At 40.5% G+C, this 14,554-nt stretch overlaps 1 protein-coding gene across 1 annotated transcript; it reads right to left on the bottom strand.

Moving 5' to 3' along the window:
• Window positions 1–1,324: 1,324 nt before the first annotated feature.
• Window positions 1,325–9,804, bottom strand: LOC137304637 (insulin gene enhancer protein ISL-1-like). Its single transcript, XM_067973280.1, has 6 exons — window positions 9,680–9,804; window positions 9,243–9,432; window positions 8,532–8,788; window positions 6,963–7,249; window positions 4,645–4,812; window positions 1,325–2,116 (listed from the first exon to the last, which is right to left on the bottom strand). The coding sequence occupies exons 1-6, from the start codon at window positions 9,735–9,737 to the stop codon at window positions 2,000–2,002; spliced, it is 1,077 nt and encodes a 358-aa protein (XP_067829381.1). The 5' UTR covers window positions 9,738–9,804; the 3' UTR covers window positions 1,325–1,999.
• Between the last annotated feature and the right edge of the window lie 4,750 nt (window positions 9,805–14,554).

Below are 14,554 nucleotides of genomic sequence, written 5' to 3' on the forward strand. Positions count from 1 at the left end.
TTTTTTAAATATCAGCAAACATCTGTTCAATCGGGTGTCTATAAATACATACTTTCATCCTGGTAGCTGAATGTGAATTGATATGATTGATATTCCCCACCGGGATATTTGGGTCCTCTTATCCCCCCCCCCTTCCCCTTCATTAATCTTAATATATTAATTACCATATACTGATACTGAAGGGTGATAACACGTGTTGCTCCAAGTCTGCAATATCGCATTGACCCGGTCCAGCTGTCACTCATGTTCATGTCCCGGTAATTTATGACTCTATATCTAACGCACCAGAAATACATTTACTGGAAATTCACAGTTCCATTTCTCAATCTCTTGGATGTGTCAGTTGTCTGTCATTTCGCGCTGTCCCTTTAAGAATATAATCTGTACACAATTTGGATCTTAAAAATTTCCACTTAAACACCACGTAACAAGAATTATCATTCACTATTATCTGCGCCTGTTATTTCATCGCTGGGGTTTCGGGTGTTATTTTTAAGTAATTGATGCCAGAGTTCATTGATAAGGTGTAAAGCACCACAGCGCTATGTATTAATAAATGGACATTATGTAGTTTAGGAAGTTAGTTCGTACCCCGAGAGCTGTGTGCACAGTATGAGGTTCTGATCACAGCCCTGAGCTGGATTTCCAAATCCCTTTATATGTGTTTATCACGTCTGAAACTTGGTTTTAAAAACTGCTCGGTGATTTTTTTTTTAAATAGCTGCTCGTCAGATTTACCGCAGAAAAGTAATATTTGACATTTCTAACGTCGCCGAATATGAAATTGCAATTGATGTTTTTAAAAAAAATTCTAAAGCTTTTAGCAATCGCGTTGGGATCATACACCAGATAGCACGGCCTCTGTCATCTAATTGTGTGATTCCCGGTCGATTTCTTGTACCCTCTGGTTGATAACGTTGGATTGCAGCAAAGCTGTTCATTACTGGATGCCCAGAACGAGCTACACGAGAGCCGCTGGGGCGATGGAAACTGACCTGAAACTGACACGTTTTTGCTTTTCGACCCCCCCCCCCCCCGCCTCCCGCGGCCCCTTCCCTTCTGTAACTTTAAGCTTGAAGTTTGAAGTGCCTTGGAACGATTTGAAATCGAATCTTAACGAGGTCTGTCACTCCCTCCCCACATCAAAACCAGGATCTGTGTGCTGTGAGGTGCTATTCCGATTATCAAAAAAGTCACTGTAACTAAACCTGAGCAGAACCGATACATTGAAGGGTTGATACTTATTTTCTTTATTAAGATCAAATATTTAATCCCAGTATCAACTGCGGCTCTTACAATAAATAGCAATAACTTACTTTGTTCCTTTAAGAGGTTCACATAGTTTGTCCTCCGCCGATATTGGTACATATATACTTTACAACTTGTGTTATTTTTTTTAAAAAAGCTTCGATACTGTAATATTTTCCAGTGATCATGCCGATTTTTTTTTGAAACAACCAACAAAAAGAAAACAGAACGTGGACGGTATTGTTTCTCTTTACGAGTCGGTGGAGTGAAAATATAAAATGAATCTCACACATTTCGAAAGAGGGGGTGAAGGGGCGAAAGTTGACGATGAGAAATGGCTCGTAATCACAACGCTGTATGAGATGCGACATTTTCAAGCTGACTTCGGGAAGAATAAGTTTCTAGAAGTCCTGTGCATTTAAAAAAACAACCATTTTCCCTCCTAGCTTGAACATTAGCTCCTGGCGTTCGCCTTCTGTGTCTCTGTCTCCTGAATACCTAATTTGGCGTCGATGGAAATGTATTTACAACTCGTAGATTCAATGACAAGTTCTGTTGTGGCAGTTTTTTAAAAAATCCATGTGCATATTTTTTTTGGCAGTCATTGCGAGTCTCTTTAATATAATATATAAAAAAACTGAGAGTAAGGAGAGTTTTTTTTTTGCTTGTAGCTGCGCTCTGATCATGCGGGGTTTAGGGGGACATGCGGTGGCCGTGTCTTTGGGGAACAGCAGAGTCTCAAGCTCGCACCTCACGTCTCCACGGGGCTCGGCACCATGCTGTTCGGGGTATCCGGTAATTGCGAGGACAGGGAGGTCACGTCACTTCCAGAGGAGTTAGGCAGGGATCCCGATTCCGAAAAAGTTACCTGCGGAGCCCCCAAAAAAAAAACCAGACGAGTCCTCCATTATAAATTGTAGCCTGTGGCTTGTAAATCACACAACATGTGCCGCAATAAAACGCCGGAATGTTCACAGGTTTAACAAGGGGACCACGGAATATTGAGCAGTGTTAAAATTCATTATTAACAGACCGTTTCCCTTTGTTATATTGGATTATTTCAAATTCACAACTTATACAGTTAACACTCATTAGGCTACACAATAAACGCAGCGTGTAACCATTTAACAGTATGTAGCTAATATCGATAGGCAGATCTGGATAATCGGTTATGCTTCCAAACTGGTAGTTCGCATCGGCACAAAGAACTGGAACAAATATGTACAGGCAGGTGGGAAATATTCTAATTAAATAAGTATGTAGAGAAAATTCCCTTATGCATTAAGTAATCCGCTATGTATGTGTAAATTTATAGGAATATAAGTGATGGGAAAAGACCATTCAGCTCCATCTAAGCTCATCCCTCATCCCTATATTACTAACGTCTCCCAACACGGAATCTGAATGAAACTGGATTAACGCCGATTCCCTTTTCCACTACCTTTCTTTGCTAGATTATTCCAAACAAGTATCACTCTCAGAAGCGACAAAAAACGTATTTACTCAGAGTCAAAAAGTGATGGGTTCAAGCCTCACTCCAGGACTTGCGAGCACATTATCTAGACCGGCACTAACTGAGGGAATGCTGCACTGTCGGAGGTGCCGACTTTCGGATGAGGCCTTGTCCGTGTGCTCACATGGATCGATCTGAAGAAGAGCAGAGGGATTCTCTCCCTGTCCTGGCCAATAACTAACACCACTAAAAAACAGATTGACTGTTTTTTTTAATATTTGTGGGACCTTGCTGTGTGTAATTTGACTGTGGTAAAACAAGGACGACTAAACTTCACTGGCTGTAAAGAGCTTTGCGAGGTCCCGAGGACTTGAGAAACGCTTTATAAATGCAAGACCGTTCGTTGGTGCATGTTTGAAATCATAAATGCTATTCGGAAATGTATACTGTACACAATTATGCCGTACATGCACACTGTATACAAATATATACTGCAGACATTTTAGATTACTGTACACAAATATACTGTATAGACATTTTATATACCGTACACAATATATACTGTACATAACTATATACTGCAGAATTTATATATAGTGCACATGGGTATATACTGTATACAAATATATATATTGCAGAATTATATATATTATACACAAATATTGACTATATGAATATATGTTGTTCAGAGATATATACTATACTGCACAGACTGTAGGTATTGTACATTAACATCCTAAATATCCAATTTTATTTATCTAAACGTTTTATTGCACAGGGCTAACTGAAAGGCAATTTCTGATTGGTGACTGTTAGAATTGTGATAAGGCACAGGAACGAAGGGACACGGTAAATCGGGGAGGGGGGGTGGAGATGGGATTGCTGGGCAGTAGATGTCAGTGTACTGCAATAGAGCACCTCGCTAGCACATTCTGATGCTGTGTGTTGATGGGCACTTGACATCCTGTCATGCATTCAGGCCACTAAATACCACTAAATGGTCGTGTCTAATGCGGTGCAGCGGTTGAGTACTGGTGTGCATCTTCGTGCCCTGAGTGTACAGAGAGTACACGGGCACGGCTAATCTGTGCTGCTGGTGATATGGCCCTTTTTGCTGAGTGATTCTAGAGGGCTGCGTGTTGAGAGGTGTACTATTAGTCATATATATATAGCCTATGACATGATTATGTAAATCAGAACTGTGCTGTTCTGCAATGCTTGGGGCTCGGGGACTGTGAACTTGTGTTTGGCAACATTGCATGCAGGTGGGGTGGGGGAGTACTATTTCGGTGGATGTCAATGTGCACCGAGCCTGTTTACATCCTGCGGGAGAGTCTTAAGTTTTCATGGGCACCAGATGCCGAGACAATTTTACCCCCAAACCGTCTCCATGTTGATATCAAAACCAAATCAGAACAAGACCCAGTTTCCAAAGAAGTTTCCAAACACAGAATTAGCCCCAGGGCGGAGTAGCTCAGAAATAAAACATCATTAACGGCAGAAGCGGGTCTAGCATCAGACACCAACTAATTCCGTCCGCGCATATTGTTAGAAAGCGTCAGACATGGAGCGTTTAATGGGCGTTTAATCCTTGAATATTTAAAATATTGCTCCTTTTCAAGGCAGGCGTGTTAATTTCCCAAATGTGTACTAAAGTTAAAGACTTTATTTTCACTAAATTCCCGTTCTAAGCCAGTTACCTTCACCAGTTAGGGGCGGTGATGACTGTATTTGCAGCTTAACCAATCTACGATTTCGCTCCATATAGCGCACAAATCAAACTTTCCTATTTGTTGTTTGACAGTTGCCGCCATTGATCTAATGGAATCTCCCAATCCTAAAACTGAATGCAACCCTTAAAATACAGCGTTGTCCAAGTTCCCTAGTTACTGTCAAAGGTGCCTCACTCGGTGGCACCCGTCCCCCGCCTCACGGGCACTCACCAGTTGCTGGAAGGCGGGCTGATCCAGGTCGCTCTGAAGTGCGAACTCACTGAGCGCTTTCCAGGGCGGCTGGTACGACTGAACCTCCACGGTGTTCCCCTGGACGGAGCCATCATGCCGGATCGGGCTGCCCGCCACCATCGGTGTGCCCGTCAGACCCTGCAGACTCTGTGTAGAGACAAGAGCAAGTGTGAACTCTCCATTACCCCCAATTCCAGCAGTAAACAGAAAGTCTAGAGCGTCTCACCAAACCCGGGGCTGAAATACAGGGAAACCACCCCTGATCTGGCCACTGGTTTACAGAGACTAAGTCAAATTCCATTTTTTAATTACACGGGATTCAGGGATTTGTATCACTGTTTTGGGGATCGAATTCCACAATTTCGTCTACTTTCCCCCCTAGTATAAACCACAAATCAGTTGCTTTGAAAATAGCTACAGGCTTGTAATGTGTTTTCTAAACAAACCGTCTCCTTAGACACTTATGTCATACTTGCATTTGTTTATCTTGTAAAACAAACTGAAATAAAAACAGTATGCAATAAACACCTCACGGCATAATCTGCTAAATATAGCATTGATTGAACTGGTAAATAAACATATAGCGAATTCGATTAACACGTTATATCTTTATATACATTTACCTCTGTAGAAATAGAGGTGACTATCGGTGCAGAGACAAAGGCTTATATAATTACTGCCCTATAAATACACAATTTAAACATATATAGTTCACAGGCACACATTTTTTCTAGTTTCATGAAAAATTAGATCAGCCAGTTCACGACAACGGTTCCGCAGACTGATAGAAAGCGAAGCCAATAAATGGTGTTTACATAACGTTTAAGGGAGTATAACAAACTCAGCTCTTTCCCTCCTGTGTGTGTGGCCAGTCTAAATAAACTATTTATTTCTAATAAAACCGTCTCTCCCGCACTAAACGCATGCCGCTGCCTTTAATGGACTGTAGGAACACAGAGAGAGAGAGAGAGGGAGAGGTAGACAGAGACAGAGAACAAGAGAGACAGACTGCTTTTTTCTTCTCGCCTCCCTCCGAACTCAGACAGCCCTGCCACATATTTACAACAAAATGTCATTCCCGTGGCTTTGACCCCGCCGAGACATTTCCTGTTCCTGGCCATGGGTCCGGACAAACCGGATTCTTAACCGAATCGTCGCTGTCTATTGTATTATTATTGTTACTTATTTTTATCCTCTGATGTAAGGTCCATATGAATTAGTAAATTAAAACGTACTACCGACGTAAAATATACTTGTAGCAAAATCTAAACCGAATCCCGTTTAACAATTAACTATTCCTTCAGCAGATTCCTCAGTTCAAGTTTTGATGTCTGGAATGTTGCTTTGCTTCCACTCTTCATTTATCATTAAAAAGCGAAACACCCCCGATAAGGAATTCTTGAATCTCCCCATTGCCAAACCAACTCTCTGCCTGTACGAGACGGTGTAATCTCCGCCGTAAGGGCTCTGGGATTACCGTAGGCAAACCATGAACAGTAAAGAAATCTGTGAGCTATTCACACAAGTAACTTTTTTTTCCATATTGCTGTACATTACCCCCCCCCCCCCAGGCCCCATCACTCTTGAATGTGTGTGACATCTGTGTCTACAGTTCGCCTATTGTGATGGACATATCATTGCCTTTTTACTTGGACCAGACGTGTCCCAGTCTAGATTGTTTTTTTTTTCTCTCTTTAAATAAACAAGTGCAACTTACGACGTTGCTGTTGTGGGCTCATTTTAAAATAGGAACCCGACTGAACCCAGCGTTTTATTAGATTAAGAAATGTAACATTTTGTATAAATAACTGTCTGAACTCACTTCCGGTTCTACCGTCCAAATCATCTCAAATTTTTGAAGCTTTTCCTGGGACATTTTCAGCAATTTTAAACATTTTAATTTTTAAAAAATAGTTCCCCACAACAGAATCACGACCAACTGAAATCAGAGCGGCGAGGTTCCACGGTTTAGATCTTATCGTTCTACTGACTGTTTCAATTCAATGCTATTTAGGTCCACCAGATTCAGTAGGACTTTAAACTCTGCCCTGTTCTGTTTCACTGCTCCATTTACAGGCTGCTGTCAGACATAAAGAGAAACAAAACCGACGCAGTATCATCTAAAAAAAATTATATTTCTTCCGTAACTACATTGGTGCATCACCACCCCTTCTGATCTTGCAATTTCTAAAGAAGTTTAATTTCTGTAAATGTTGTTTAACACTTAAAAATTGAAAACACAAATCCTATTCTCATCAGTTTAAAAGCCATTTAATTCGTGGCGCCCCGCTACTCACAGTTTTGTCACTGTGCTGCTGCTGTTGAATTTGTTTCATGAGCATGGTTCTCTTTTTGTCCTTACAGCGTTTGTTTTGAAACCAGACCCGAATGACCCGGGGGCTAAGGCCGGTCATTTCCACCAGCTGCTCCTTCATCAGTGCGTCCGGCCTGGGGTTGGCTGCGTAGCAAGTCCGTAACGTGTGAAGTTGCTTCTCGTTCAGCACCGTCCGCACCCGGGTTGTCTTCTCTTGCTGCTTGTGAACGTGAGGCCTCAGAGGCGGCTGCCGGGCCGAGACAGGTTCTGCTGCAAAGCAGCAAATGAAACCCCCCCCCAAAAAAATAGAGAGGTAAGGCACACGCAGAAAATCATACAAAAAAAAACACCCCTCGAAATTGGAGTCACTCGGATTTGCCAATATATGGAGAAAGATGATCTTAATTACACAACATTTTGTTTTACATTTGTTTTAATTCGGATACTGTAAATTGTCCAGCAATTTAAAAGCTGGTAGCGATCTTAGACTTCAGTTATAAGGACAAACAACTTTCAAAATATGCCCGAACCACAGGATATATTTTACAATTTCATTTTCACGCCTTGTTATCTCGATTTACAAACCGACCTAGATTCTTTTTTTATGCACATGAAGAAATCAGACTGAAGTTATTGCACAGTGTACGAGTCTATGTCTGTATATTATCAGTTTGCTCACTCATATATAATGGTACTTATCTATACTTAGAGATACATTAAATTACCGAGAATATAGAAGCATTAATATAAACCTCCATCGAAATATGTTAATATTGGTATAAACTACGGAGAATGGTGTAATCATCTCTTTGTTAACCCCAATCTTAGCGAATTCCGCACAATTACATCTTTATATTCACACCTGATAAATACAGTATATATGTGGTATTTTTAAAGCTTAGCTAGCTCTAAATTTCTTTAAACGCGAGTATAAATCTCTCACAATTATCCAGATATTGCAAAATGCTTAGTTTGAATATTTGATTTGCGAATTTAGTTAATTTTCCGCCTCTATTTTACTTTTGTTCGGATTTACAGGACAGTTGCTGCTGAAAATGATTGAGCAGGGTCTGTTCATTTTTTATTAAATGCTCCTTAAGTCTAGAGAATAAAATACTTCCTTTTTTTTGCATCCTATTTTTTATTAAATCCTCTCTACACGGCTATTTCCACGTGGCTACAATATTTAAAAGATTCCTTTAAATATATTTGATAAAAACGTGTCGTGAAAATTAAGGAATGGATACAAATATTAGAATGGGAGATTACAACCTCCGATACAACTGTTTCGATTTATAAATGCTAGATTTCAAATGTTTTAAATTACATATTGTTTCAAACCCAGAATATATTTAACATTAACAGTGTATACAGCTGTAGCAGATTGAACGACATTAGGTGGATTTATTTGGACTAAAGCATTGTGTGACTTCCCATACACTTTCCCCCTCCCAATATCCCTATTTGCTAATTGAAAAATGTGCTTATTAGATTTGGGTTGAAGGTCACGCAGCGACTGGGTTGCCTGTCTGCATCTGACATTTTTTTTTACCTGCCATCTGGAGAGGTCTGCTGGCCGGGACTGGGCTCAGAGGGTCTCCCCCGACCGACGCTCTCTCCACCACGTCGTGATCGGCCCGGCAGAAAAGCTCATCGTCCCTGAGAGCGAACTCATCTCCGGGGATGAGCTGCCGGCTACACGCCACACAGCGGAAACACTCAATGTGATAGACGCGGCTTCGGGCCCTCATTACAAAATCACTCTTGCTGAAAGTCAGATTACACTTTGCACACTTGGTCCCAAACAATCTGAAAGAAAAGAAATTGCATTTAGTTTTTCTGCTTCGTTGTGACTGAAACACTCCGCAGCATATATGTCTCCTGTTTTTTTCGAGGTATTATAAATAAGTGATTTACACCCAAGCCAGCTAAACCGCTGTTAAAAAAAAAATTAAAGGAAATTTTGGAAAACATTTCAACTGTTATCGAATACATCTTTGCCAGAGAAAAAAGTTTTGATCTAATTTGTGAAGCGGCAATGATTTAATTAGTTGAGATTAATATAGAGTAGCTCAGATACTTACTGCGCGGTCGCTCGCATATTCAAAGGCTGGACTATGCTACAAACAAATCCGAAAAAGACCTTCCTATCACAAGTGTCTTTTTAACGCTGTTGCAATGTCATCCTGGATTTCTCGTTAGTTTTTTTGTTGCAAACACGCATGCAAACTTTGTTTTTTTTTTAAATTGTTATTTTCCTCACCTAATGTAATCCCTTTTGCAGTAAGTCTTGCCGTCTTTCACAAAACAAGTGCAAGTTTCATCCAGGTACTGATTGCACTCGGCGCACTTGAGGCACGCGGCGTGCCACTCGAGATCCGGGGAGACTCGTAGGATGTACTGGTCATGGATCTGGCTCCCACACCCTACACACATGGCAATTCCGTGCTTCTCTGACAGGACAAAACATTCACTGAAAATTACCTTGGAAACAAATCGTTTGCACTTTATGCTTCACGCTAGACTTGCATCTAAACAATGAGGTTTAAAATGTGAACAGCGGGCATCCTAAAGGCGATGAACACATACAGCCAGCACAAGAACGCGCTAGTACTTATTAATATTTTTATTTGTGGGATAAACTAATGAATATAAACACTCAAATGGAAAAATATTGTTATTTGCAAGCAATTTACTTACTTTTGCAATGATCCCCCATAGCACCAAGGAAAGGTGAGTTAAAAATAATATCCACCATACAGAACGAAAAAAAAACCGATCCCAACAACCATAAGTGTTAAAACTGCGGTGAAAGATCAGCTACAAGCTGTCGGGATGTCTGATAACAAATATTTGGGGTTAACTACTGTCCCGCACGTTGTGGTTCCCTCCTCCCCCCCCCCCCGACGTCCCGCCTCGGCGTCACGACGCACGGAGCCTCCGCAGGACGTGACGGACCGGGTTCGTGACGTCACAATGAGGGGGCCGGACCGAGCGGCGCGCGCCGATTGGTTGGAACGGGAGGGAAAAAAAAAGTAGCGAGGGAAAAAAAAGTAGCGAGGTGGGGGGGGGAAAAAAGTATCAATTCGCCCAGCGAAATTGACAAGAGGTTGTAACCGTTTTTGCAGCCGGTCGGATTCTGCCCTCCACAAGGGTTATTGCATGAGAATTTACACGCATTTTTTTTTACAACCAACAATTACTAAAATATCGCGCAAGTATTCCGATCCTTGCAAATAAGAGACCACGTAATTTATAACTATATATGTTGCGGATGTCTGTTGCATTAAAATCAGCAGGAAAAAATCTTTGTAAATTTAGAAATTCAGAATTGCATGGCAAAGAATCTTGCCAAAACAAAAAGGGCTGTAAGGCTAAGGGTTTATTTGCGACTGTCTGCAGCGTTTTGTGTTAGGCGACTGCGACTAGCGGACTAATGGTCATTTTTGTGATTATTATTTGATTGCTTCCCTAAAGAAAAAGCGAACCCACGTGAGTCACTTCAGTTGGGATATTTATATATAAATCCCTGAGACTATTGTCTTCAATGTGTGGACTATATTTAAATACATTTTGTCACTCACTCAGGAGCAATGATAGTAGTAAAAATACTTAAAATGCAACATTTGATTGAAACTATCACAATAGTGTTACGTGCATGAGAGAAAGTGAGGAGTGCCTTAAAGGATAAATTATTTATAAAGGATAAATTCAATCACAGGCAATAAAACTTGTCCAAATAGAAAATATGCAAAGAAATTTCCTTTTTAAATTAACAAGGATGCACTCGATTGCATTCTTCCTTAAAGATGTATTGGGTCGATTCGTTTAGGACCAGAGCTGTTCAGCGTTTATGATTTTTTAAAAGTCTTACTTCTGCATTTCCTATAAATATATAACAATCAGCAATCTCACTACAGGCCCACCCCTAATAAACCACTGATTTAGTATTAAAAACAATTAACATCAGCATTTTTGTGGGGTGAAAATGACGTCGTGGAAGAGGGGCTGGAGTTAAGGGTTGTTTCACCTCTGTCCAATAATCTCACTGGGAATTATTTCGGTAATCTGGCAGCTGTGTGAGTAGCAAGAAAATTTAAGTAAGATTTTTAAAGAATCTAAAACAGTGGTTGTAGCCTCTTAGCTTTGCACTTAATCAAATTATACAAATTGTCTGTAATATGCATCAGTTTCTTATCGACTGTATTTGTTTGATACCTTAAACTTAGCTCTTGTCGTTCTTTCAGTTTTAATGTCTGAATTTACCTATCTGAAAAAAGCCTATTTTTAAATTGTTTTAAAACAAGGATACACACTAACCAGTTTGCAATTATTCTGGGCAACAAAACGAATGATTAGAATGTGCTGTACAATTTTAATTCAGGACTTCACAGGTACACTGTATTTGGTTTAAGGTACTTTGCTACAAGGGAAAATCTCTTCTAATAATGACACGGTCAAAAATAAACTTGAAGACAAATGAATATCGTTCTTATATCATTTATCTTATTTGTGCCCTTAAAACTGTCCATATTTTTTATTTTTTGTTGTTGTTTAGACTTTACATTTTCTAAAGCTGCCCTTTGCTTGCTACTTTACCTAATCTCCGTCTGAGAAACTTATAATGAAGTCGATCCTAATTAGGACCAAAATGCTATTAAAATCTATTCATCTTACGATTCTTATAAAATATTTACCGCCTATAGATAGGCAAAAAGCTTTGTGCGGTGGAGCTGAAATGAAGGCACTTGCAGTTTGAATTCATTTGCCAAAAAATAGACTTAATAGGGTTTGAATTTTTAATACAAACAATAGTTTTCATGCAACAGATTCTGCAGGGCGTCCTGTTTTATGGGATTGGATTTGGAACCTACAAAAAGGGACAGCAAGCAATTGCAACGCCACACCAAATCAAGTTTACAATAGTCTTTTAATTATAGTTAAAAATGCTATAACACGTGGTCTACCTTGTTAATAGGAACCAGTGTAACTTAACACCATTTTAAAAATATAGCACAGTAAGTTTTTTTTAGCTTCGGTCTGCTGAAGTGATCTGAACAGAACACATGAGAAGCTGTTGCGGTCAGGCGTGCTGGAGCGCCGCCTAGCGTAAAAAAAGAACAAACAATTCTATCTCTCCAACAAAGCATTTTATAATCAACTATTTAAAGGAATGGTATACGATTTCATATGATTTCTGACTGATTTCTGCCTGTATAATTTATAAATAATAAGGTGTTGCAGATTGGCTTTGCTTGTCATAATTAATTTCCTGTTTAGTTTAAATTTATTTTGCCCAATGAAGCTAATTTGCTGGTATTTCCTGAATCAGTGCCATTCTCGGCGTGTGGAAAATCAGAGCGGATGTGGGTATTTACGCTATTGCTTGTAAACACTCGTAAGATCCGTGCGAATTTCTAACGAACCAAATCTGTCTTCAGAAGCGTAGATGCGGATGTTGTTGATATAAGTGAGATAAAGTCTTTCAGGCAGACAGTTGCCATTCAAGTTTTGAGAAACTACATTTAAAGATGATCATTTGTAGGCTGGGGAAGGACTAACAAGACAGTTAGTTTAGTGCTGAAATGTTGTTTGATTCTGGGTCAAGAGTCTTATAGAGGAAAGAAGCATATGTCATGATAACTGACACTTTTAGTCTAAGACATTTAATTACACTAATATTTCTCTCTAGATATTTAGGAGTTTGTTTCAGTATTTTCCTTCTTCATTTCACGCTATTTCCCAATGATAAATTTACTAACGAAAGGGATGAACTGCTCCGGTCGCTATTTGTAACGACGCAGTAAATTATATCACTACGCACAGCGACCAGAAAAGCTTTTCGTCTCCCCCCCCCCAAGGGATGAAATTGAATTTAAAGCAAGGTCCGGGATCTTGCCTGTATGGGAAGAGGGGAGTAGACTTATCAGGAGTGTGTTTAAGTGGAGTTGGCACCGCACAACAGAAATATTAATAGGAAAGGTGCGGAGCTAGAAGCGTTAACAGTGTTACTCTAGACCCTGGTCCAGAAAGATTAGGCCGTGTATATAAGCTGTCAGGAGTGATAAACGGCGAAAGCGACCTGCCAAACATTTTAAGGAACAATAAGCAGATCTGACAAACAGCAGGAACTATACATTACAGCGCCTTTAGAAATTAGGGTCAGATCAACTGCAACCAAACACAAACAGTGACCGTGAGCATGTAAATGTGTTGAAATTCACATGTGAACTGAGAAATCTGCTGTTTCTCTGACACCCGAATGTCACGGAACAACTTGTCACTTACTTCGCTGTGTCACTGTTTCCTGGATGACATTAGAAACTATCCTTTCTCCTGATTTGAAGCGGGAATCGCCTGTCACTAACACACGACAGTCGGAGTAACATATCCCTACCATGTAACCAAGCATTCTCACAGAATATCCTTCTTGGGTCAACTTTGGCAGTGTCGAGTTATTTCCTTATATGTTTCTCTCAAACTTCCCTCCCTGTTGCAATCTACAGGCTTTTAAACCCCCAAGTCTGGCAGTCACCCAACATCGTTTCTTGAATTAACCCATGTTTTATCTCGGGGAGCAGTTTACTGGGAGTTTTGTCTAAAACAAGCTCAGAGCTCGATTTGACTTTTCCCTCCACTAAAGACCATTTCACTCTGGGTTGAGTTTGCACAGCGTGCGGTATTTATTCCAGTTCCACGCCAAGCTGCATCTTTAGGGTGTCCGGATGATCTGTTAGAGTTCCTGGAACTTTATAAACTTACTTTATAATGTTCTTAATGTTGGGGCATGCTGATACTCCCATTCCCGCTCCCATAGCATTAGGATTTGCCATCTGAGAAGCAGGCCTCCGAATCAGGCACGTTGCTTTACGGCTAACAGTACAACATGCGGTCAGCATTATAACTCCGGTCTGTCTACCGCGCTGAAAAGGCACAGCTATGAGTCTAGTAGCTCTGATATGTCTATAACCATAAGCTCTTTTGGCCCCCCTCGTCGAGGTTTCTGAATACAGAAAACGCATGATCGGAATCCCCAGTTTATTCATATAGATAATGATCCAAATTTGTCTTCCAAATGTCTATGTACGAACAGTGAGGGACAGGAAAAGACCCTTTGGTCCATCCAACCTACCCCACACAGCTACGATGCCTTGAGCATCATATTAATGTGTGCACTCCCCACCGCACTCTAGAGCCATGGGAAACCCGTGAAACCAGATGAAAACCCGGGCCAATTAGGGACAAAATCTGGAAAATTCCTCTCCGACCCCCCCACTTTAGTCAACGGAAACTAGTCCAGGAGACCCCCCCCCGGCCCTGATTAATGTTGTACAGTAACTACCCCCTTGTACCAGGTGATCTCCGCCCCAGCCAGAAACAGGTCCAGTAATAGAGAAAGCCTTTATAAATTAAGATGGGACCGGTTTTAAACAAGTTTGCTAACCGAGTTTTATCAAAGCACAGTGTATGAAAAATTAAATGCAGTTTTATAATATCCTGCGTTGCACAAAGTAAACACAAAGACCCAAGGAAATCAAGGGGAATGATTAGATGAGTAGCAACTATCACAGTCTC

The sequence above is a fragment of the Heptranchias perlo genome, chromosome 38 (assembly GCF_035084215.1).
Source record: "Heptranchias perlo isolate sHepPer1 chromosome 38, sHepPer1.hap1, whole genome shotgun sequence".
Taxonomy (NCBI): domain Eukaryota; kingdom Metazoa; phylum Chordata; class Chondrichthyes; order Hexanchiformes; family Hexanchidae; genus Heptranchias; species Heptranchias perlo.

Bases quoted from the DNA above. Each gene is read 5' to 3' on its own strand.
- LOC137304637 (XM_067973280.1), bottom strand. From the start codon at position 9,737: ATGGTGGATATTATTTTTAACTCACCTTTCCTTGGTGCTATGGGGGAT. The intron at 8,789-9,242 runs GTGAGGAAAATA...CTTTTCTTTCAG, and splicing joins TGCAAAAGGGATTACATTAG to ATTGTTTGGGACCAAGTGTG. The intron at 4,813-6,962 runs GTGAGTAGCGGG...GTCTCTACACAG, and splicing joins AGCAGCACAGTGACAAAACT to AGTCTGCAGGGTCTGACGGG.